General features: G+C 38.9%; 1 protein-coding gene across 1 annotated transcript in view; it reads left to right on the forward strand.

Annotated features, from left to right (window-relative positions):
• TSPAN3 (tetraspanin 3) overlaps positions 1-12,316 on the forward strand; it is a 28,657-nt gene extending 16,341 nt beyond the window's left edge. The window contains exons 3-8 of the mRNA XM_009886708.1: positions 495-686; positions 1,748-1,822; positions 5,577-5,678; positions 6,051-6,203; positions 6,492-6,575; positions 11,370-12,316. Coding sequence (XP_009885010.1) covers positions 495-686; positions 1,748-1,822; positions 5,577-5,678; positions 6,051-6,203; positions 6,492-6,575; positions 11,370-11,462 — 699 coding nt within the window. The 3' untranslated portion in view covers positions 11,463-12,316. The remainder of the gene's footprint in view (positions 1-494; positions 687-1,747; positions 1,823-5,576; positions 5,679-6,050; positions 6,204-6,491; positions 6,576-11,369) is intronic.
• Positions 12,317-25,360: the final 13,044 nt, after the last annotated feature.

Consider the following 25,360-nt stretch of genomic DNA (forward strand, 5'->3'; position numbering starts at 1 on the left):
TATCTATTCTGGTCTAACATTAAATCATAGGTAGTAATCAGAAAATTGGAAGAATAAGTAATAGATAAATAATGGCAGCTAAAAACTGCATACCTGTTCTGAAAAGCTGCTGAATAACAAGTAACTGGCTGCTTGGATGGGCTGGAATCCATAGGAGGGAAGTATTTGAGAACAGGGAGCAAGATTTTGGTGTTCATAGCGTGGTTGCCCTCATTTCTTGACTACATGCCTCAGAAGATTTCCATAGTGTAGTGAAAACTAAATCTGCATATGTTAAATGTAGTTTGAAAACTACTGCCTAGCCTCCATTTGAGATGTTCCTAATAAACACATGCTATAACCTAGCAAGGATATCTAAATTAAAAAAAAATACATCTCAGTTTCTGAGGAAGACTACTTTATGGTGTTTGATAAAATAATTGTTGCAAAGTAGCATTGCTGAAAGGAGGGTTTGATGTTCAAGGAAACTTACCACACTATTGTGTCTATTGTAGGCAGCAGCGGGCATACTGTGCTACGTGGGCGCCTATGTGTTCATCACATATGATGACTATGATCACTTCTTTGAAGATGTCTACACACTAATTCCAGCAGTTATTATCATAGCTGTGGGAACACTTCTTTTTATTATTGGACTTATTGGGTGCTGTGCCACGATTCGAGAAAGTCGTTGTGGACTTGCTACGGTAAGTTGCAGTGTTTTTATATGATGATGTTTGCCTGTTGTACTATTTGGCTGCCTTCCCTTTTAGTAGACTTCTAAAATACTACTTTAACTTTGTTCTAATCTTATTTTATGGCCTTAAATGTTTCCCCCTTATTTTGTTAAGAACATCTTATTTCAATTTTCTGTTCTGAATAGTGGTATTAAATTAGCCAGTTCTGGCCACAGAAGGCTCCTCAGCTTTACCTTTTTTAGAACTGTGGTCATCTCATTAAATAAAGAATTAAAACCATATCATTAAGTCATAACGGTTTTTAAATCTTGCTTTTATCTGTTCTGGTTGAAAAGCTGAAATTGGACAGAAAGAAAGGTGAGCCAGGAGCCGCCTTCTTTGAAGTATCTTGTGTCAAGTTTAACAGAGGGCTGTTACGATGCCTAAATGTTTTTCTCTATAGCATAATCTGGACACTTTGTCTTCAGTATTTTACACCATGTGTTTCCAAGCGTTTTAACTGTAATTTCATCTTGAGAATTAGGTAGGAGAGAAGAGAGGCCAGTGTTAAAACTGTCCCCATGGGGGGGGAAGCAGTTCAGATTTTTTTTTTATACTATGTAGACTTCTTTAACGGTTTATTTTAAAAGGGCTCTTAAATTTACCAAGACAAATGCATAGCCTGCTGTCTCTGTCAGTTCTTACAGGGCTTAATCTGAAGAAATGTTCCCTTAGTCCATCTACCAGTCTTTGTAACAGACTGGGTAGCTTCTTTGATGTGACATTCCTATTTATCTAACAGAAGATTGGAAGAAACACTTGATTAAAGCACTCCAGTATGGTGTTTCAGTCCTAATGATCAGCACTTGCCTGGCTGGGCAGCTTCTTATTACTTCAGGAAGCCATGAACACTAGTGTCTTGAATGAAGTTAATTCTGAATTCATTTGGTCAACTTAATTGCCTTGTTTAAGTTATCTGTTAACTCAAAACCTTACCTGAAAAATTACTTTAAAGAGCAAAATCTGTATGTAGAATTTCAGAAAGTAAATGGCTAAAACTATTTGCACAAACTCTTGATTGTATTTTACAGTTTGTGATCATCCTGCTCTTGGTTTTTGTCACTGAAGTTGTGGTTGTGGTTCTTGGATACATCTACAGGGCAAAGGTAGTAACTTTTCAATTTCAGTAAATGTTTTGTTGTGAACTATGACCAAAATATAGAGGTGTAGTCTTTACTGTATTTGATTCTGTAGAACTATTAATGGGTATTTAAGGAAATAAAACCAAACCTCTAAGTGGGTTAATTTGATATATCAATATCTTAAAATTTAGAACATCAGTATTCTTCAAAGCAAAGCAGAAAGTTTTCTCAGAGGCAAAAAACTAGCTGTAATACATTGCTAACAGTTGAACAGTAGAGGGAAGTCATGGTAATTGGTACCCTTCCATTTTCCAGATGTTCTCTTAATTTATTTATGCTTTAACTTTGTGAATGGTTTAGGTTACACAATATTTGAATGTAAGATGTATTGTTTTGATATGCAGTAACTTAAATGTTGTCTTGTGTTTTGGTATACAAACTAACACTGCATAATAATAAAATGGAATAGATTAAAGGTAATGTATACTGTCTGGCTTTATACAGGTTGTTGACAAGGGTTATAGCTAAATAAATTATGACTTCTCTGCCTGTTTAATGGAAGTTAAGAAACAGGACCAAGGAATTGAAATTAATTGTTTCTACCAGCATAATATGTGGCAGAAATATACCACATGGTATTAGAGATACCACAATGAAGAAAAGAAATTTCGAACTTGCACAGTTTCACTGGCTTTTGTTATGTCTACATCTAAATTGTGCCAAAAATATTAGTAGAAAAGGCATTTTTAGCTGTGATGTGTAGTATGATTGCATTATAGGACACTCCAGTGATATCTTAGTAGCAAGCTGAACTATAACACCATCTACCTTTTTTGGCCTTCTGTGTTTATATAAACAGCCTGGGTCATACTAGTTCAGTATTCTCTCCTACTTGCTTTCTCCTGCTGTCCTGGCAGAAACAGCGAGACAACCATTAAGTAAAAAAATCTAGAGTTCTTGCTTGGTTTACAAAGAAGGCTGCCTTGAATAAGCAGCTAACAAGAGGACCTTGAACCAGACATTATAAATCTGATTTGATAAGTTAGAATAGGTTGCTACAACAGAAATGCTCTATTGGTGATGCTTAAATTCAGGATATATTTTTCTCGTGGTCTGCATTTGTTTTCTGGTGTCTTGGCGATGCACTGAGAAGACCATTTGGGACTCTGAAGTTCGTAGTGGAATTAGTCCTTAGAAGCGACTGAGGAGAGCAGTACAGTTAGTGGAGAAAGGGAAACATATTGATTTCTTACATGTTAATTTGAATGATTGCCTTCTGCTCTGATACCTGGAGAGGCATAGTGCGTTACAGTATAGCTATTCAGGAATTACTGTGGATCTGATCTGTACTAAGATGTGGTCATTTTATTCTCTTCTGTGTTCCAGTCTCAAAGTGGCTTACTCTTTTCTAATTAACAGCATTCAGAGCAGATAAAAGCAGATGCATGGATCTTTCTTCTCTAGCCCATCTGAAATTACACACTTCAAACACTTACATTGGATTGGTCCCAGCTGCATATTCCTGTTGCTTCTCATTTTTGTCTTGCTACCATACAGCTTCACAGCTGTAGGTAATGCAGGGTCAGAGCTTGGGGAAAGAGGGAAGGTAGTCTCTTTTTCGTGGCAGCTTGGTGTTATGTTAAGCCATTTTGGAGAGTCAGTATTTGAAAACTAAATCTTAAATCCTTTGAAAGGACAGACAGGTTTTGTTAGTAAAAATGGCAATTTTCTACTACCCTGCAGTACTTAGTGTCTTAAACTATTGTTTTCAAGTGCAACAGGAGTGTCAGAAATAACGTAAATTTATTACCAGTGAATTGGAGGTGAAATCTGCTTAGATTTCTGCTTATTTTTGCCAGGATAAATAGGGCAGCTCTGTGCTTTGCTATTTTTTTTTTTCTGTTGTTTCTGACATGACATGTATAGATCTGTAGTGTGGGGGGGGGGTTGTGTGGTTTTTTTGTTTTTTTTTAAAAGGTGCCTGAATCTTATTAGAATTACTTTTGTGTTAAATGTACGAACTTCCAAACAAAACTTTACAAACAAAGGGAAAGATTGAAGTCAAGGCAGTTGTTCATCAAAACTGTTGGTACCAAGTGAGACTGAGTATAATGTCTCAAGAAAGTGGCATTGTGCCCTTTGAAGATACAGTGGCTGAACCTAAAATTGCTTAATTTTCCAACATACCTCTTTAAACCTGTGTGTGTGGATCAAATTCGGACTCCTTCAGAACAATGTGAAGCATGCCCAGATCATATTGTGATAGATTGGCCTGCTGCAGAATCTTGCAGCATTGGACCCTATCAGTAAAAGTAAGGCTTTCTGTAATTGGCAGTAGGGATTAAACAGGCTGTCAGTTGTTTGAGGACTTACTGGTGTTTTTTCCCCTGGGTGGAGTACTTCACTCTTAATTTTTCATAAACCTGCCAGTTAGCTAGAGCTAGTGAATTCTGTTTGTATTGTATATAATTTGCATGGCTTTCAGGCATAATGTTGCCCTAATTGAACCATAAGCCAAATGATATACAAGCAAGCACTGAAATAAATGATTTAAAAACCTATATGACAAATTGAACAGCTGTTTTGTTGTATGAATCAGAGTTGTAAATCACATTAGTTAAATCATCAAATAATTGATTTTAAGGTAGTCTGAAACAAGTTGCTTGTGCAGGCTAAATTGACTTTTAATCATATATGTCTTGATACAGATTTACTTGTAAACAGAACCAGAATTTCGGTGAGGGAGAGGGAGGGAAGTGGGCAAGAATGAAGCTTGTACTATTGCTGCAGAAAATTCTTCCCTTAAAGCATTTAAGGGAATGATGTGTTGGCAAGACCTTCCTACTGTACCTTGCAAATCTAAAGAATATGCATGCTTAGTTAATGCTCAGCCCTAAAATTACATTCCTTGCACATAATTCTGGTTGAATGTTATAGAAAAAAAATCAAATCAGAGCTAATCTTACTATTGTAAAAGTGTTTAGCTACACCAAACTTTCTGTGCATTTAAGTAAAAGTTTACAGTGAAACATGTTACTTAGAAGGTTCTAGTAAGATTTCTGCCAAAATGGGCATTATAAGATGACTTTTTAGGGAACAAGTGATGATTCTTGGGTGGCATCCATTTCGAACACATATATGCGACAGCATCTTTAGCAGCTTGACTCATCTGCAGTAGCATTAGGAGCTATTACAGTAGCTGTTGCTACGTGCAATGTACTGCCATCAGCATTTCTCAGGATGTGTGGGGAGATTGGGACTGAACAGAGGGCCAGAAGACCTCATCTTTGAGAATTTACATGTGCTTCAGTCGGAATGGGAAGAGCAGGTGGCATGACTTGTATTCTTATGGTCCCAAAAGGAATGAGTTGGCCCAGAGTGTTATCCTGGTTTTGGTTTGGAACTTTGAAGGAGGAGTAGGAAGTATAAAGGTGAATGCCTGCTCTTATGGAGAGTCCTTTACTTCATGGAACGTCTGCTACAGTGTCATAATAAAAGCTATTTCCTTCTTGAGATTGCAAAGCTACTTTGTCTAAAATCTTGCTGAAGATAGCAGCTTGGTTTTCTTCTTGTCCATTAGGTGTAAGCTAGGAACATTTTTGTAAAAGTCAAGTTAGAATTTTAAGAAGCTGTACTACCAAAGTGTGCTGACTCTGACAGATGATGGGGAGTTACCTTGGTTTCCTGAATTGCTATAATCAGAAGTGAAATTAGTTTACCTAGACCTGTAGTACTTCTGTTGATGTGCTAATGCAGATACTTTCCTAATACTTCACAGGTGGAGGATGAAGTTGATCACAGCATTCGGAAAGTATACAATGGGTACAATGGGACAAATCCCGATGCAGCCAGTCGTGCTATTGACTATGTACAGAGACAGGTGAGACTGTGAGACACATGGGAACTTTTTCATCCCTTCTGTCCTTAAAACACAGATGCTGTGTTCCTCTGCTACTTGTGTAGCATATCTTCCTCCATTCTGACAAATCTAGGAAACAGCTGATTGGTCAATAAATAGCTTAAGTCAGTTAAAATTGGTAGAATTATGACATCATTGATGGGGAGATGCATTTTGTGTAATTGGCTATCTATGAATCAGTGTTTGGATTCAAATATTTAGTACATACGTATTTTTCTGCAGTGGAACATAATCTTAATATGCTTGTGTTCTGGTATTGCAATTAGAATTGCTGTCTCATCCCACTTCTTGACTGATAAAACACATTGGCTCTTTACCTGTATGATTTTTCAGTTGCGCTGCTGTGGGATCCATAACTATTCAGACTGGGAGAATACCATCTGGTTCAAACAAACTAAAAATAACAGTGTGCCACTCAGCTGTTGCAAAGCAGCCCTCAGCAATTGTACTGGCAGTTTGACCCGCCCAATGGACCTTTATTCTGAGGTAAGACAGCCGAAGTGTGAGCTTATGTAGCCCCATGCTTTGGATGATGATCATTTAATTTTCTTTTTAGTGGGAGCATGAAGTCTTAGGTGTATTTACTTTAAGAGGAAATAAACATGGTTTTGGTGGGGGAGGAACCCTCTCTCCTTTTTTCATCTGTGATATGCTAAGTAACGATTTTTTTAGTGTTTGGGTTATCTTTATGCCCTGTTTGCTTTTGGGGGTTTTTTTTGGTCTATGTGTAAATGTGGTTGGCAGATAGATACATAAGAAGTCTACTTGTTTCAGGGATGTGAAGCTCTGGTTGTAAAGAAGCTTCAAGAGATCATGATGTATGTCATCTGGGCGGCACTAGCATTTGCTGCTATTCAGGTAAGAGAATATTCTTTAGCTGTAAACTTTTTCTCAAATGAAATTCTAAACTACCATCCAGGTTATTGCAAGTATGCACACTATGATGACAGCCTTAATCCCTACTTGGTTTGGGGGATAAATGAAGATCAGTCAAAAGGATCTAAACACTTCAACGCGGAACTTCTCAACCATGTATGGTCTAACAACTGCTGCTATGTGGATGTATATTCTGTTAGATTTGAAGATACCTGAATAGTCAATGTTACACGCAGTAATCTACTAGAATGTAAAATATTTCTTGAAAACTAATTATCTAAGTATTAAGCATCACAAATGTGCTCTGATGGCATTAACACTTGCAGAAAAAAAAAGAGGTTCTAAACTGGAGACCCTGTCTACTTAAAATTGAGCGCAGGCTGTCTCCGACATGAATGTTAATTGTTACAGTTACCCTGGTCATAAAAAAGCAACTGAAGAAATAGACTAATGTGTATCTCAGTATTTATTTAGATTTAAAAAAAAAGACTAGGACTGTCTCCTAAACATATCTGTAAAATGGGAATTTTGAATGCTCATCGATCTGGCAGGCTTAGTACATTAATCACATGATTTTCAGACTGTGCCAATGTTATGGTCTCTGAGAAATATAGTACCTATGCTGAATCCCAAGAGACCTGAAAATTAATTTCAAAGTTACTTTTGTGCCCTTAGTAGCATTTGAATTTAGAAAACATCGTACCTGTTGAGTCGAGTGGTTTAGGCACTTCTGTTTTCAAAAGCAGTTTTTGAGCTGGATTTTACATTTGAAGGTAAGTAATCATTTGCAAACAGTCTTGTGAAAATATAGTTAAATTTCTATTTCAATGCTACAAGGATATACTCATAGGTAACACCGTATATGGTAATATTGTTGAACTGTCCAGAACCAGATTACTTCAGATATGGAACTTTAAATTTGGTGAGATCTCTACTCAGTCTTCTGAAGAAAGGTATTGTTTTTAATTGCCATTCTTAAAACTTCAACTGTTAAAGCAATATTTACTCTGCTTGAACACTGAAATATGTTTATGTAATGTAAATTAATGTACGTACCACAATCATGGTAACTATGGCAGATTTTTGTACGTAGGCAAAAAAGGTATGTTATGAGGCTGGGTGAGTTGAATCCCAAGAGGAAGCATTATTCCTAGTTTTGGAGTTTGCAGGTTGATTAATGGGTCTGCCCCAAAATGCAGCGCAGTTACAATCCTCTCTGGGATTGCACCAGAATTTTTGACACGTGCTTACAATGGAAATGCAGCTGCTTGCATCCTTCTGTTATTCCTGGCTCATCAATTCTAGGCAAGCATGTTAGTTGTATCCCTTCTGCAGTGGGTGCTTTTTGATTTGTCTCTGTCAGTAATCAAGATACTGGCAGAAATTACATATTGTATAAAGAGTTTGTCAAGAAAATAAGAACATCAGAGAAATTTCTTTGCTAATGCTGCAGTATAGCATTTTGAAATCTTTTTGCTTAAAGTTAAAATAAGTTATGTGATACCTGTTTAGAAAATGAATAAAGATAAACGTAGAATACAGGGTGTTGGGAATACCCTTGAAATTTTTGTCTAGTAATATTTGAAGTGGTAATCACACTTATGTCTATCAGAGGTAATATTCTTGTATCTTTGCTCTACAGTTCAAATGGTTGTAAATGCACATGTTTTAAAAAGACACTAGTTTCAGTCAAGCTGATACTGAACAGTATTCAGACCATTCTATTATTTATCTCCTCAAACTTAAGACACATGTTGTGATATATCCTCTTATTTGTAATAAAGAATTCAAGTATATATTTAACCTGATTCTCAGCAAAATAGTCTGTGGCCTAATTGAAATGGAAATAAGAACATAAACTTCAGCAGACAGAACCTTCCGCAGAGGTTACAGACTTGACCTGTAACCCCAGTCATTTCCTGTAAACTGAGAGGAGTAATTGCATTTTTCTCATGTTTGGGTGAATTTTACCACCTTTCCTATACTCCCTGAATAGAACCCTGAACTGATTATTATTTCATACATTATGCAATAAGGCTGTCTGAAGTTCATTACCTCTAGTAGCTTACATTCAACAAATCTAGCCTTCAGTACTTTAGAATGAAAAGACTGAGAAGAGGGAAATTTTTGCAAGGCTTGTAATTTGTGGAAAACTTAAGTCTTTTCTGCATAGAAGTAATTTTTGGTATGTTCATCTGTCAGTTACCATGGTGATCTTCACATGTGCAATAATTTCCTCGTCTCGACCACAGTGACAGCACAAAACTATCAATAAATAGGAGGCAAACTGAAGGGAGCAAAGGCATTGCAGTGCAGTAGAGGTGCTGCTTGATTAGCTGCAAAGTTCGTTCTTAAAGATAGCTTTTTGTAGTTAGTGATCACATACAAGATGCAGAGCTTGGCATATGTATATACAGCCAGTGAGCTTTTTTGTATGAAAAAAGCAAATTGGTTTGAAAGGTTGGATATAGTTACTGTGAGCAGGCAAATTAAAAAAAAAAAAAGTGGAGGAAAAAAAAAAACACGAAAAACCTGAATGTTGGAGATGTCTGAACTTTTCTGAAAGTTGGAGAAGGGGATGCATGCATCTTTCCTCAACACAGACTTCTAAAATATTTTTGTTCACAACATTAGGTAGCAACTGAAGAGAAGCAGAATCAAATGCATTAGAAAAGGTTTTAGAGGTGCTGGCATATTTCTAAAATTATATAATAAATCATTTCTGTAGAGAAAGTTCAAATATGGGAGTTACTTCTGTGTTTACAGTGAGTTCTAGGAATATGCTCAGTAGTCTCCTGAAGAATATAAATGTTTTACATAGTTACTCAAATATTGATTACATGAGGTTTTATTATAGTACCTGATTGTTTTGGATTTTACACAAAACTGTATAAATTGAATGTTGTGAATCATTGAACAGGATTATCATTGTGTGAATAACTGCAAATGTGATGGAACTGCTTTTATTTATTTGACATACATGGCTAGAGTGAATTAGAGCAAAAGACTAAAGGAGGTGTTCCTCTGCAGCATGCTCTTTGTTCTATCTGTGAACAGAGAAGAAGATGAAGTTTTTGTACTTGCAGGCTGTGAGCCTTCTTCAGAGTTCTGTAGCCACTGGCAACTACTGTAAACTCTCCATCTCACAAATCTGACTGAAAGGTTTTTTTAATTGTGGATTATCTCTTCACTTAGAAGTGCTGTGCCCATGAAGAGTCATTCTCTCATGTAATACTTTTTTCTCTTGCTCTGACATGAATATAAGAAACTGAGCAACTTGGTCTAGCAGAAGATGTCCCTGCTCATTGCAGGGGGGTTGGACTAGATGACCTTTAAAGGTCTTTTCTGTCCCAAACCATTCTATCTTTCTATAAGATTCCAGTCTGTGAACTGGAATCACCCAAGTACTGATGGAAAGTGAAGAAAGGTGCTGTTTTTACCAACAGCCTGAACTGCCATACTCTGTTACTTTCCATATGGTTTTTTTGAACCTGAGCTGGTTTCTGCTATAGATCCAAAGCAGATAATGCACTCCAGACAAAGAATATTATTAATCTTTACAGCTTGTTCCTTTCCAGGAAATTGAAAGCTTATACTAGAATTTCATCATGCCTCTTTTTAATCACTGCTTAGATTTAGGATTTTTAAAAAACTCTCTTCAGTCTTTCAGCAGACTTGAGTACTATTTTGCATGTACCATCATTTAGTTTTAAAACTTTTTACACGTGCAATGTTTGCATCTGACTATATTAAAAAAAGTGAGTAATTCTCCTTTTGTCCCAGTCCTGTGTTTTCACTGGGTTTTTGCTGTATCAATGAAGAAGTTTTATACTTGGTTGTATGCTTGCCCATTTCATTCTTGTTTGCTTTCTGTTCAAGGGAGTTTTGGTGTGGGTTTTTCTTTTTTAAAATTTCTTTACCTTCTGGGTGATGCTTTATAATCCAGAGCTATGACAGAAGCCTCACAAAATATTTGCACCTGTGAATAAACTTCCATGCATATGACCAAATCAGTACAATCTCTTACTTTGCTGGAAACTATTGCCTAGAACACAACACTACACCTGATTTTTTTTTTTTTTTTAAGTAGGTACAGTCTTATTCTACCTTCAGTAAACATGCAACTTCTGTAAAATGTCATGTCCTACATCCCTGATTGCATTCATCTGATTTAAATCTTGGAAGTGTATACTGGGTGATCATACCCTAAAATCCTGGCAGACTTGCCAGCACAGTCATGGTACTGTGAATTTTAACAGCAGGACATGTCTAAAAGTGAATAATTCACCTTGGGCTTAAGCTTTCTAATATGACACGTTAACAGAGATTGAGCATTTGAAAGAGATTTCAGGGGTGAAGTAGGTTAATACAACTCTGAAGTTTTGCTCTTTCTCATCATAGCAATTAGAGGCTAATTCATTTGAATTTCACTTTGATTTTTCATACCAGATACAGTATCTGAAAATCTGTACATTTCATAAAAAAATTATAATTTCTTCCATCTGAATTGCTGAGGCAGAACACAAGTGACTGACCAAGAAAACTTTTGTTAAAGATGTCCAAAACAATCTTGCAAGAAAATAAGGTTGGAGTTTGTGGCCCTTGCTCTTTGCAGCAGGAAATGAAGCTTTTTCAAGAACAGTGAATGTATTGCCATTTTCCTTATGGACCATTACAGTCTTTCAGAGCATGCTGACGATTTCTATGCTGAGGTTAAATCTCTTGAAGTACCTTCTTTGTACTCAGCTTGTCTTCTTTTTTTTTTTTTCTCCGTAGCTTCTGGGCATGTTGTGTGCCTGTATAGTACTATGTAGGAGGAGTCGGGATCCTGCCTATGAACTTCTCATCACTGGTGGAACCTATGCCTAGAAGAGAAGGCGAATACGCAGTTCAATCCTATCTTACTTACGTGGAAGGTGAATGGGCCAGGTCTACTGCAATAGCTTTCTTGCCCTAAGCTTAGTCAAAGCGCACCTTTCACAGATGAGGACAGCCGTATGGTACACTGGTGATGGGCAAAACAACTCAGCTTTACACACACCCATATTATTACCTGTGACTTTCACTGTTTTAGCCAGCTATTCATGTATCTAAATGTTTTAGTATAATAGTAAACTTTCTAATTTCAGAACCATTTGCAAGTGTAATTTGGTTGATATGAAAGTCAAAGGATGTGTGCCTACTTTGGTAGATTACCTCTAAGCATCAACTGGCTGAATCTTGCATATAGAGAGAGGATTTTTTTTTTTTTTAAACCTTCACTACATGGAACTTTTTTGGCCAAAGTTGTACAAAGGAAGCCAGCTGTATTTAATTTGAGGAAAAAATATTTTAATCTTGCCCCTCACCAGTGTTGCTTTTTAAAAACACTTACGTGAAGTCAGTACACTTTATATATAAAATTATAAAAAAAAAAAAGACTAACCAAAATTTTAGGATCATGTGACTGCAGTTTTGACCTTCAGAGATCAAATCTTTCAAACATTAGTGGTTTAAAACCCAAGCTGGCTTTTCAGGAGTATAATGTATGCACTACTGTTCTATAATGAAATATTTCATTTTTCTATGAAGAGCGGCTTTATGTGTTGAGTGAACTGTTAGACTGTAGATCTTAAATTGGTTTGGAAACAATGTAGCCATGTAGAGTAGCAAAGTAGTATGTGAAAGTGATCTCAACTGTAAATAGTAAACCTGATTAAATAAATCTCTGTATATCCTCCCTACAAATATGTCTTGTTTTCTGTTTAAGATTCCAGTGTATTTGTTCAAATGGAGTCCTGGTGTGCTAGAAGCATAAGCTTTAGTATGAAAGCACTAGTTTTAAGTGGCTTCACTTAAATAGATCTGTATTTAAGGTTTGGTGGAAGCTTGATTGTATTCTTTTTGTTTGAAACAATACTAGAGAAACACAACTTGGTTGAACTTGGTGGAAAGTTTACACTGTGTGAATACAATTAAAGAAGACACTGTCACCTTCCAACAACGGGGGTGATAGCTGTACTATAACTGCTGTATGTTAATTACGCATTAATGTGTCTGTGTTATTCAGATGCTTAGTCACTGCTCTGTTTTCCAGGGCTTCAGTTGCCTTGTTCTTTCCAGAAGCTGGGAATGTTCTGAATTTCTACCAGTTGCTCATGTGCTTTATCAAAGTAGATGTGCTCAGCCAAACTGACATCAACATAATATTCTCAAATACCCAAAGAAATATCAATCAGGAAAAGATAATTCTAATTTGCATAGTCTGTTGTTAAGGCTAGTATATCTTGTGGGGGATTTAAGTTTCTCAGAGTTGTTACACTGCTGTAAAAGTATACTGTTGGAATTCTATATTAATTTCTAAAGGTGGGTTTCAGATGATGTGCCCTTAGGGCTTAGATTTTCATTCTTAGTATGGTATGTGACTTAATAACCTGAAAGGCCTCCTGGGACTCTGGTGTCAAATTTCCTGGATGTGGTAGCAAGCCTGTTAACAGAATCGACTATCAGAACTGTTGATAAACTTATGGATTATCTGTACCATGTTGTATTGCATATTTTAGATATGCTTGGTGAGATTCTAGACTAATAGGATTGAGATGGCCCTGGCTTGTAAGAATCAGACACGGGGAGGTTTTAAAGCAGACTTCTGTATTGCACAAAACAAAGCTAAGGATGCTTCAAAAAGCAGTCAGCTCTTACTAGGTACAAGACAGAAAGAAGCTCCACAGTCAAGAGCCTGAACATATTTCTTTGAGGGTAGTTATGGAGAGATTACAGTGTATGTACTTGTTGGAAGACATGGGTTTGTGGTAGAGATGACTTGATGGTATAGCATCAAGTACTTGCTTGTAGATCAGGAAAGTCTCTGCTTGCTTTAGAAAATGCAGAGAATTCATGCTGGGATGTGAAAACTTTTTCTGAATCTACTCGATAAATATTTTACGTTTTTTTGGCATAAAAGACAATCTAAACAAAGCCAAGTTGAACTTTTAACTGTTATGAATTAGTTGTTCCTAGGAACTAGTAGCCTTCTTGCATTGCATGATTTATCAGTAGGTCTTCGATGTGTGGGTGGAGTTAAAGGAAAAACAAAACAAAACAAAAAAAAACACAAAAAAAAAACGCAAGAAAAAAACACCAAACACCACAAACTTGCAAGGCTGTAATACATTGCATTTTGTGTGACGCAGTGAAGCTGGGAACAAGTGGTATCTCCTTAGCAGTCGGACATGAATACAGCTGTAATATGAGCTGACTGGTTTGACTTCTTACAGTCTTTGAATGATCCTGTATTGTAAATGTGCTTGAGTTGCTCTGTGCTAATTAGTACAAACAGTGGGATTCATACTCAAATAAGGAGGCATACACAAGTTCTCACGTTGGGATTTAGATAATGCTCATTTCTGCTACCACTCCTTGTGTCATCACTTCCAGTTATGTAGACTTCCTGAACTCTGAAGGTGATTAGAAGCCAGACGGCTTAAACCCTTGTTAATGGTTTGGTATAGTTTAGCTTGGTTAATGTTGAATACCATAGTACTAAAAGCCTTGGATTGGCTATAAATCTGTTCTGCTTAAAATTCCAGAACTGCAAACTGATCTGGCAGGCGTCTGAAATCCAGTCTTCAGTCCCAGTATAACTTTGGAGAAAAATTTCTTAATCTTGAGTCTTGTAGAAAAGGAGACAGTTTGGTATTAAAGGCAGATGATAAATGTGAGGTTTACCTAGCTCTAGTTCATATATCTGTGTACTGTTAAAAGCTTTAAATAATGAAAACAAATGAGGTTATTCTGCTTGTCAAGAGAATGCTGTTACTGTATGTTATAGATTGTACAAATGCAGATGTAGTTTGTGGTGCCCCTATGGCTTATTTAACATTTAACTTTGCTTGTAGTAGAACAGCACTATATTTGGGTGAATATACAGAGAGCTCTTACTCCAGTGTAAACATATTAAAACAGTAGTATTAAAATGTGTCTTGATACGCTGAGCTGCTTGCTGTCCATGTGAGGAATATTTCTTGCTTTTATCTGAAGACCTTTGATTTCTCCTGGAACTAAAGTTTATGCATTTCCAAAAGCCTGTTTCGTGTCTGAGAAGAGCTTCTACTCGTCTTCTGGCTGAATTCCTATGTATGCTGGATCCAGGCTGCCTGCTACTGTTAATAAAACTCTGTTTTTAATAGATTATTCATGTGCTAAGAAAAATGACAGTGGAAGACCAGATTTCTGTCCTGTGGGTGAAAGTGTGTGCTATTACAAATGGTCTCTCTTCTAGCGAGCTGGTGAATCTGTATGCCTTTCTGCTTCGTTCGTTGCTGAACAGTCTTAAGCAAGGTTTGCACACTAGCTTTTTCTTCACCCAAGTCAGGTTTGCATTGCAATGAGATTTTGCTTTTTAAGTTGAGTGTGTTTTTGCTGTTGAACAAGGAACCATGTTAGTATTAAAGAACGGTGGAAAAGTCTGAACAGCATGGGCCTGTCTATTAAGTAATACTCTGATAAGCAGGTGTTCTGCTTTTAAGTTACCTATATTGGGACTCCTTCCTCCTAAGTTATACCATAATGAAACTTGGGCTCCTGTAAACATTCGAAGCAATATTTTCCAGTGTGGACTTCATTGTCATAATGAACAACACAAAAAATAAAACAAGAAAAAACTAAAAACGTAGGTGTGACCAAGATGGAAGAGTTTTTCTTTCCTGTAATACATTTTTCAGTTGCTAGTTGTTTTTCTAGCCGTTACTGTCGAACCCTATTTAGCACAGGATTTTAATCTGCACTGTAGTATCAATTTACCACTCTAGCTAGTTCAAGATAAGCTCCAGTATCGAAGGCAATTGAGCCATGGCAGCGTGCAGTTTAGTAGGGGCTGCTTAAGATTAGTGAGAAAAATACTATAAATCAGCCTGTGCTTAATTAATGCTACAAGTACCACAGGTCCATGGTTTCCAGTACCAACTAGTTTGGTGTGCTCAATAGTGTAGTTTAGTAAATAGTGCTCAAAACTGTAGTTTGCAGTGTAGACTCTATCCAAGCCACGTGTGAATTCGACTTGCTCGGCATCTCTGGTTTGTGCAATCATCCTTCAGTGTTCTCACTGCCCCTTTTCCTGTGTTCCCTAACTAGTTTACACTCTTGAAGATTAAGTTTGAACACCATTCTCATTAATACTTGAAATATGAATTCTTAATTTCTCCTTCAACTTCAGCATCACTGATTAACTGCCTTTTTTTTTCTTCTTGAGGCACATAATCCACATGTATTAACATTTTTTAAGGTCAGCATTATAATAAGCAAAGGGAATATTAGGTGTATTCCTTTCCTTTTGGGGGAAATTTTTCATGTATTTGTAGAATATATTTTCTGTGACTATTGAAAAGAAAACATCATGGGCTTAAATTGCAGCAAGTGAAGTCAGGTTGATACATAAGGAAATACTTTTTTTTAACTGAAAGAATGCATAAGCTTTGGATTGCACTAGACAGGAGTGGTGTTGCTGTAATTTGGCATTTCTAATATGCTTGTGTCTGCCAGTGCTTTTTAGGGGACAGGGGATGACCTAGTTCCATTCCAGCTTTTTTTTCCCTTGGTTTCTGTGTCTGACACTTCCAGTTCATGTTTGGATTTCCTCTTTGCTATCTTGTAGCTGGGTATAAGGCAGTGCTGCTACTTGTTTTGCAAGCAAAATGTTGCATTTCCTAGTTTTCACATGTAGCTGGCTGCTCCCAAGAAGTTTCCTCTGTGTATTCTATACAATATGCAGGATGTTCCTATCTCCCTACTTAATCTGAGGCGACTTGTCTACTGTAGTGCAGTCTACCAAAATTCTGCTGTTACAGTAAGATCTTACAGCATAGGAAGTACAGAACCAATAAATAATCTTTGGTACCCTGTTGATAGGCTTGATAGAAGCTCTGTAGAACTGATTACGTTGTAGTACATTGATTACATTTTCGTGTTTCACTATGCTGTCAAATGCTGATAATGCTATCTATGAAGCGTAGCCACTTCTTTTCAGCAGTTTCTACTTTACTTCAGCCAGTGAAGCTGTTAATACTAGCAACACTAGGTGAATTGGGGAGAGAAAGGTTTGTGTTTCTATTTAAGGAGGTGGCTGGATCTCTTCTGTGTGTTGCTTGACAGAACTTGATTTCCAGCTTCAGTCAGCTAGCAGTATGTTTACTTCACCCTAGCTGCACAGCTGAAGTGGCCGCTCCTCCACACCACCCGGGTCTGGTGCTTTCTGCTGAAGAGGCAATGAGGTCTCAGTACAGACTGCACAGGGAATTATTCAAAGGATGATTGAACATGTGAATGCTACACGGAGCACACAAGCATGTAGCTTGCCTGCAGCAGTGAGCCCGACCTGATCCAGAGCTTTTTTTAATACATGGGATTAGAATTGCCTTAAGGGTGTTTTTAATTGAGCTTTGTTTCTTCTTGCTGCTATTCAAATGACTTTTAAGTACACTGCAGTGCAAGTCCCCTGCTTTACTGCCTTTCAGCAACCTAATATGAGTCTCATGAGAATTCAAGAATCTCATTCAGACTATAGTCTAGTAAGACGTGATCAGGTGTGTGTTTGTCTTATTAAACAGGGGGGGAAAATGGTCTAACAAGCTCAATTTAATGAAGTAAGTGTGAAAAGAAAAAAAAAAAACTGTTTTGATAGCAGGAAGAGGACAGCTTGTGGGATTTTTTTTTTTTTCAGTACTTGGAAGTTTGTTGAGATTTGAGATAAGTACTTGTGATAATAGTGGTAGTGATAGCCTCCACAATACAGTTAGATCTTGTAACTGACTTAATCTTAGGCCTGAGATAAATCCCACTGAAATGCAATAGAAATCTGTAAGTGCAGTGGATCTTAGGTTTTCCTGTAGCGTAAGCACACACTTGGATGAATGCAGTGCATCGCAGGCTGCCACCTGAGCCTCCAAATTTTTCAGTTTTTGCTCTTCGGTGCCACTGTTACTGATTGGAGCTGCTGCCCTTTCTACATATAATAAGCCTACTTCCACTTCCACATCCTCTTTCAAAACTCATCTTGCTAGTCTTTTCCTTGCTGATCTCTGCACCTTCTCATAGCTGATCTGTTTTTTCTGGAGCTGTATTGAGTAGATGGAAAGGTCTTTTGGGGGCAGCATGTTTTAAAACAGGATGTATGCTTGCGATGTTGCTAAAAGGCAAGAGAGCAAACTGCCATCTATACTACCTCTAAACTGATGCTAGCACAAAGCTTCCCCTCTCTGCCAAGCTACCAAAAAATGCACTGACCTATAAAGTGGCAACAGTATTTGTTGGTTGCTGTAGGCTGTGCGTGGCTGTTGGGTGATAAGATGCTGGCACTCTTATCCTGTTTCCCACTGTCTTGCATATCATTCTTGTATTTCTAGACTGCTTCAGCACTGATATTTCACTTCCATTGTAGGGCTGTATTTTTTGCATTTGCTGTTTGTTCATCTCTTTTGCTGATAACTGTTTGGTATTGGGGCTCATTAGGAGAGAGCAAACTCAGAATTATGTTGCTGCTGCTTTTTGAAAGTCCAGGTTAATCTGATTTTGATGGGGCAGTGTCATACTTTGCCTCTGCCCTGCATAGCAGTAGGTGTAAACTTTGCCCTTCTCTCATACTTTCAGGTGAAAGGAATATCTGCAAAAAAAATACCAAGAGTATGTAGAGTTTGCAAACCTGTTTCTTTACTTCTTCACTATGGCAGTTGTCTTCATGTTACAGGTCTTGTTTTCATGATACATACGCAGTCCGGGCATATACCTTTGACTTAGTCCTTGCTGGGACTGCTGGATCTGTGTCTGGCAGCAGCTGTTGTTTCCCTCCATGTCTAGGCTCCAGGATAGCTGTTCAGCTGTATTTTGTGTGGTGTATTTACACTGCAGATGATCACCAAGTACAGTTTACCCATAACATGAAAGCATGGCCAGGTTTTGTAGACCAAATCTGGACATGAACTTTAACCATGCAAATGAGAGATTATCAGAGCTCAGGTCTGGTGACCTAACGGAGACTCGCTTAGTGATCCTGCTGGAGCAAGCAAAGAAGCGCTTCTGCAAAGTGTCAACTTTTTAGTCCTATGCAATGGACAACGCTTTTTACTTCTATGACCCTGAATGATCATGCTTCACGTGAAAGTTTGAGTTCAAACCTCTTCTGTCTTTGCCAGAGGGAAGCCTGAAAACATGAGTTACTACTGGTAACTGGTGAGCCCCAGCGGTGTGGGGTGACAGAGCTATTCCTGTTGACCCTCCAGAGAACAGACAGCTTTGCTTTTATCTTGGATGTGTGGAGCTTCAGGCAGCAGCTGCTTTCACCAAATTGGCTCCTGCCCTATTTCAAAGAATAACTTTAGCTTTTTCCAGGATAACTGTGGTGTCAGACCTTTGCTAGCATCAGGCTGTGACTGAAGAACTGAAATTCATTTTCTTCATGCAAATAAAATGCTTAAATAAACCACTGACTTAGGGGCACTTGGGAGCATCTAGAATGCCTTGCATGCTAAAGCTGTCTGTTTAGTAGACCAAAGTAGGAAACTGCTTTTGAACAGAATTCAAAAATTTTTTTCTCACCTGGACAAAGGCAGCAATAAGATACGAAATTAAGTCATGCTTGCCACTGATCGAGGCTGCCAGCAAACTGGGTAAACAGGGGTAGTGTTCATATGCTCTTGAGTAAGCATGAGAAGGCTATGTCATCTTTGGCGAGGATTGCATTGTGTAGTCCTGTGCCAGGCTTCTACTAAACACCGCAAAGGCACTAGACAAGACTTTATTTCCTGGTACATACTGTAGAAGAACTAGGCAGTCCTGGCACTTCCCAAACACTGAGCATGCCCCATCCTTGAGAAGCATGCTTGTTGCTAATAGTCCGGCACTCCACAGTTCTTGCACTTTGAATACAATATCCATTTTAAAAGCTTAAACCCGCTGTTTTAGCCTGCCAGTGTTAGCATATGTAGGTGGAAAATAAAGGTGCATCATCAAGAAATGGTGCATTGAGGATACAGACACACTGAGCAAACATAAGTTAAACTTGGGGCCTGTGCTGATAAGCGCTCTGGTTAAAAAAGCTGGCACAGGACCCTGTAGAGCAGGGAGGATGCATTTCTCAAGATCCCTTCTATCCCCAGAACAAGAGCTTCTCTAGTTTTGAATCCCCCCATGGCTGCTGAATTGAGCAGTGACCGTAGTAAAACCTTTAGCTGCCACTTGGCAGAACAAAGTCACTGTCGCTCATGTCTGCCTTCCTCACAAGGGCTTCAGACACAAGAAGGGCTGTGCAGCCCTTCTCTAAAGACAAAGCATTTCTCACGTCTATCAGTGCATTGAAAGCTTTCTCATTCACACTTATGTTAACATTCTTATCCTGGGAAGGTTAAAGTTCACCAGTTTCCCAAGAAGTTCCTCCATGGACTGTTTTCGGCTTAAAATTTCAGAACAATTCTTCCTTAAATGCAGCTGTTGAGCATTTGTGCCCTTGCAAAGTGGAAGGGAATGTACTAAACTCCCCCACACGCTCCCTGCATTGAGGGTGACTGTTATCTCATGTCTGCAACCCCCTTCCCAAGAGCCATCCAGTCGTATTACAAAACAAGCAAGGGCAGTGTGTACACAATATAATTTGTCCTTTTGTTCAAGATTTTCCATTGCAAATATTGGTCTGACCACCACCCAATGCTAGCTTGTTTAGACTGAGTCTGGGATTGAACAATCACAAAAATCCTTAGTGTGCCAGGAGAATATTCAACTTGTGATGTCAGGGTCCTTTATGAACTCCCCATGATGCATGGGGAAACTGAGGTATGACTTCTCCGAAGTCATACCTTTGCTTCACAAAGTCAGTCACTTTTTTTATTTAAGGGTTTAGCCTGGGCACTGCAGACAATCTAAGCCTGTAATCCCACACTCAGGAAATTTCATTCAAGTTTAGGCTAGAATTTCTTTAGCTGTGCTATGTGTCCATTTACCCTGAGGCAGAGGCTGCAACAAATGCCAGAATTTCGAACTCGAGGAGAATTTAAGTCAAAGCACCACTGATGCAGTTACAGTTTGTTCAGTATTGCACCAATTAACACACTGGCTACTTCTCCGTATGCCTGCCCTTGGATTTGGTGGTTTAGTTGAATTATAGTAAGGGCAGCAAAGCTGGGATTAATGTGCTGTTCTGTGTTTTCAAATCTGTACGACACTGGCTCTTTTAGATCTGATAAATAAAAGTCCTTCTGATTTCAAAGAACTTCTTAGGATATCTGTTCCTCCCCCCCGAGTTGTCTTAGTACCCCCTTTGTCCTCAAGAGGGTCTGTGGAAACCCCTGGCTATAAAATGGTAGCTACGTTGTAAGCCCAGTTCTGTTCACCAGGTGGTTTTGGACGATTTTGTCTTTCCTCGTAGAAGTTTTGGGGATGTCGAGTCTGAATTCTCCCAATTTTGCTGGGAGGTCTGAGTGTTTTCTATTAGAATTTTATATCTAAAAGCAAGATTTGGTCTGTGCTTTCAGTCAGAATACGAGACCGTAAATCTGCCCTTTGGGCCCTTGTGTCAGACAGAAATGCCACAGCCACATGGCATAGAGCGGTGATAGGCTGTAAATGTGCTCTAAATGTTGCACCAAGCAGCTTTGTGCCAGATTAGGTGTCACCTGTCCTTTAATAGCTGGTAGAACAACAGCATGAGCACTGTACCATGTGCCCTTAGCTAATTTGATGGAAATATGATTATCTGGCCTTTCTAGAAACAGATCAAATATGCACTGTGCGTGATCTAGGAGCACACAAATCTGGAGATAACTATGGCTCTGAGCTTCCCTCATCCAAAATGTGAGCTGGCCACTGAAATGAGGTGACTGCTAACAAAGAATAGCTAAAGGCCAAGAGTTTGACTAAAAGTTCTTTGCCCTCTCTGTTGTTCAGCTTTCTCTTAGTAGATGGGGTGTTGTCATCTTTTTAATAACCTAGTCACGGGCAGGACACTAATCCCTCCTCCTCTTCCAAAATCTCACTATTCTACACAAGTATCCTTTCCCTTACAAAAAAAAAAACAAAACAAACAAACAAACAAAAAAAACCCTAGTCCATCATCTCCTGCAGGCCCCTAGCAGCCATTTACTTTCCAGGAGCCCAATGTGACCTGGCATCATGACTTTATCTCCTTCCTCTTCCTGGGGAGCAAAACCCCAGCTGTCCTCTCTCCTTTCGCCTCACCTACAGTGAGCATGCCCAACACATCACAGCTGCACTATAAAACCACCTGTGATGGGTATTGTCATTAGTTTAGGAAGCTGATGGATGGTAGTGACTGACCCTAATGCTGATTTTAGTTTTATTTTATAACAGCAAACTCTGCTTTACTTCAGAGGGTTTGCTACTTGGTTGTGCCCATAACCCCATGGCAGCAAGGAGTCGTGGATCTCAGGGTGAAGGCCAAGTTGAGGGCATCTTCCTGCTCTCCTTGTTTGCTAGCAAAGAGCGTAGTTTCTGTTTGAAGACGTATGAAGTATTGGTAGCTCTGTGGCTGGTAACTGCCCTTGCTTTCAATGCCCCAGCCCTGCAAGCTGGAGAACACCAAAACAAGGGAAGAGACGATATTGAGCAGCAGAGGCTGCTTTTCAGGCCTTTACAGTTTGTCCTGTCTGTGCAGAGTTGTTGCCGGTCCACGCTGAAGGTTAACAGTGACCTTTCAGTGCAGCAAACTGTGTTTGTGTAGTTCTGATGTAGAGTCCCCTGGGTTCTCTAAGCCTGCACAGTTAAGACAGCTAGCAATGATACAGCCAAAAGGTTACATAGTACCAGAAAAGAAAGTGTATTAGTTATCCACCAGTGAGTAGGTTAGATGTTTCTTACTGCCCAACCTGGCTCCTATTAGACACCACCTGATGCCTGGCTTGTAATCTATCTCCTCTTGGCATCCGTGTGCTTCTACTTAAACTGCATTCTACAATCAGTGAGGTCCGAGCTGCAATCAACAATCTTTGCCTAGAAAATAACCTCTGGAAAGGAAACTCAGACCTTGAATACACCTCTTGAAGAAGCAAGACAAGAAGGAATCTAAGGTAAGAGTTGCTCCTCTTTGTATCTTATGTATATGATATGTCAACACTTTGGCTGAAGTATGCGGGGTTTATTTGTAATACAGAGTTCAAGCCACGGTCCTCGAGGAAGTGGCAAACACTTCAAACCTTGAACAGCCGCTGTGCTTCTGCTGTTGCTGACTGATTAGCGGTAAAAGTGTTGATTTCTTCCTTTCAGCTGACTAGCTGTAAAAAGTGCTAGAAGCTAGCTGTCTGTGGCAACGGACCTGTGAGCTTGGCAGGAGGTCCTTTCTTTGTGGCTAAGCACTGACTGTGTTGGCTGTCCTAGACCTGGGTCTCCTGGATCTCCCTGTTTCTAGTCTGACACTACTTTGTTTGACCAAGTTTTACTACTGGATTGTGGGCTCTTAATGCCATGTGTAGTGGCTGAAATCTGTTCTGTGCAGAGATGGGCCTTGTGTGACTCTTGTAGTAATTTCCTAATTACATATGGTGGTTGTTGGTTAAATGTTATTTTTAAACAGGTTTTCCTCTTCTTCTCCTTAATTAATAACAATATGGTAAAAGAGAATAATATGCATATCTGAGTGTGGTTTAAGGGTCCTGTTGGTCTGGATTGCCCGCTTCCAACCTTTGAATTCTTGTTATGGTTAAAGGAGTAATAGACCAGATTACCAGTCCACTTTTTCATATCAATCTCATGGCCATGTTCCTCAAATCCAAAATCCATTTAGAAGAGCAGCAGGTGTCAACCCAAGTCCCTTTCTATTTTGTTGTGGTTTGTGGGGGAAATGACTCTCAATCTTTCTTGCTGCTCATATTTAATAGGTAGATGATGCCTGTTTCTTATGACCTAGCCAAAATTTGTAGAGGTAACAGTTACAGGTCTGAAATTGTTCAGCATGAAATGCTTCTTGTCTGTTCTGCAAACTCAAGTCTTGCAGTGCAAAGTCAAAAACAGCTCGGTAACTTTATTGTAACTTCACTTTAATTAGTTTGTCTGTATATACATATTAGCTACAGGCAGGTAATTAGGTTCTCCCCTTGCAGAGCAGCTGGTAAAAGCATGTTCTTTGCTCTCTGAGGACAGCTTCTTGTGTGTGAAGCCACCCAGAGCCAGAGCACTAGCAGCGTCAGTAAGGAGGTAGTCTGCTCGTTGTGAGTGTGCTATGAAATAGGAGTTAACTTAGCAAACACACAACTTAGTTTGCCACTGACTTTTTGTCCCTATGTCTTGCTTGGCACTTCCTTGCCAAAAAAAATGGTAGTCAAAATGAAAGTGGAGGCTTATCAGAAGTGTTTGTCCAAAAAGAATTTCAAACAAAAATGCTGGAGTTAGTTTCCTCCCACTGGAAAGGGCCTGTTTCAGTTTCCCATCTTACCTGAAAATTAAACGATTTCTTCAGTGGAACAGTGTTGTGGCTCAAGTGTTACCAAACTGGAGAGGAAACATTTTTATTAAGGCGATATTATTAAAGCTGTAACCTACATTTGACCTTCCCACTTTTCCTACTGACGGGGGGTGGATGACACGTAAAATGTGGGTGTACTCAGAGGGTGTGGGTGTTTCTTGATATCTCTGTTCTATTTCTGACAAGTGCTCCCACACTGATAGGGCAAACTGCCCTGTGGCTTGGTAACTACTTATCAGCCAAATTCTTCAATGTAAAGCAGGGGAATCATGAGAAAACATTACTGCTGCTTTTTCATTTCCTGAACTGTCTGGAGTTAGCATGTGGGACCCAAATGCTGTGACACTGGGTAGATTTTGAAATATGTGTAGCCTCTTACAGTTACAACAGTATTTACTTGACAGAAGAAGAAATAGGTAGAAAGCAAACCAGTTTCCTGAGTTTAACAGCAGAAACATGAAATGATTTGATGGGGTAGAAACAGCGGTCACCATTCCACTAGCTGTCTGTCAGTGATGTAGACCATGTGGTACATGTAAGCAGAGATGATCTGTGACAGGATTTCAGGGTAACCAGGACTGGGTACTGCAGCGTCTTGTGTGAGGCTGTCTGGGCCCCCAGAGAAGTGGGGAGTCTTAGCAAAAATCCGTGTGTCACACATAATTAGAGGAGATGCATCTCAATGATTTAATTTTTTCCTCTTTAATTAAGATAAACTACAAAATATCTGCCTAAATTTAAGTATTTGTTGGTTTACTACCGTTCTCCTTGTGCGAAAACTGAGTGTTCAAGAAGCAAATATATTAAATCTCTCATACTTTAGATTTCCTCTCATGCTGTACATAATGAGCGATGCTGTAGTTGTCTTTGACAGCTACCATTTACAGTGTGGTGGTCTAGTTGAAGGCTGTTGTGGACCATCTCTCTATCACTGTTCCGTTCAGATGTGGTCACAGAAACCTGCTGTTAACATCTTCAGCCTGAATGAGCACTACTGTTCATATAACTCAGTGCCTTAAATGCCATTCAAGTTCCTGCAGTTCCTCTGAGCCTGTGCTAATGCGAGGTATTGAGAGCTCTTCAACACTGATGCAGATGTGCTGCATAATAACTTGAGCAAGCATGGGAAAGACAAGTGTTCTTGTGCAAAAGACTGCAGGGAATTAAAGAGAAGGGGCCTGCAGCAACTTTTATTCCATTCTTGAAGCAAGAAATTAGAAAAAGCTGCTGTAAGCACCTCTGGACCTTCATTCTGTTTCATTTAGGGAATAATTGCATTGACCATTATGGCTTCTTCTTCTGTCTAGACTTCTCTTTGTCATTCCTGCTG

The sequence above is a fragment of the Charadrius vociferus genome, unplaced genomic scaffold, assembly GCF_000708025.1.
Source record: "Charadrius vociferus isolate BGI_N301 unplaced genomic scaffold, ASM70802v2 scaffold356, whole genome shotgun sequence".
Lineage (NCBI taxonomy): Eukaryota > Metazoa > Chordata > Aves > Charadriiformes > Charadriidae > Charadrius > Charadrius vociferus.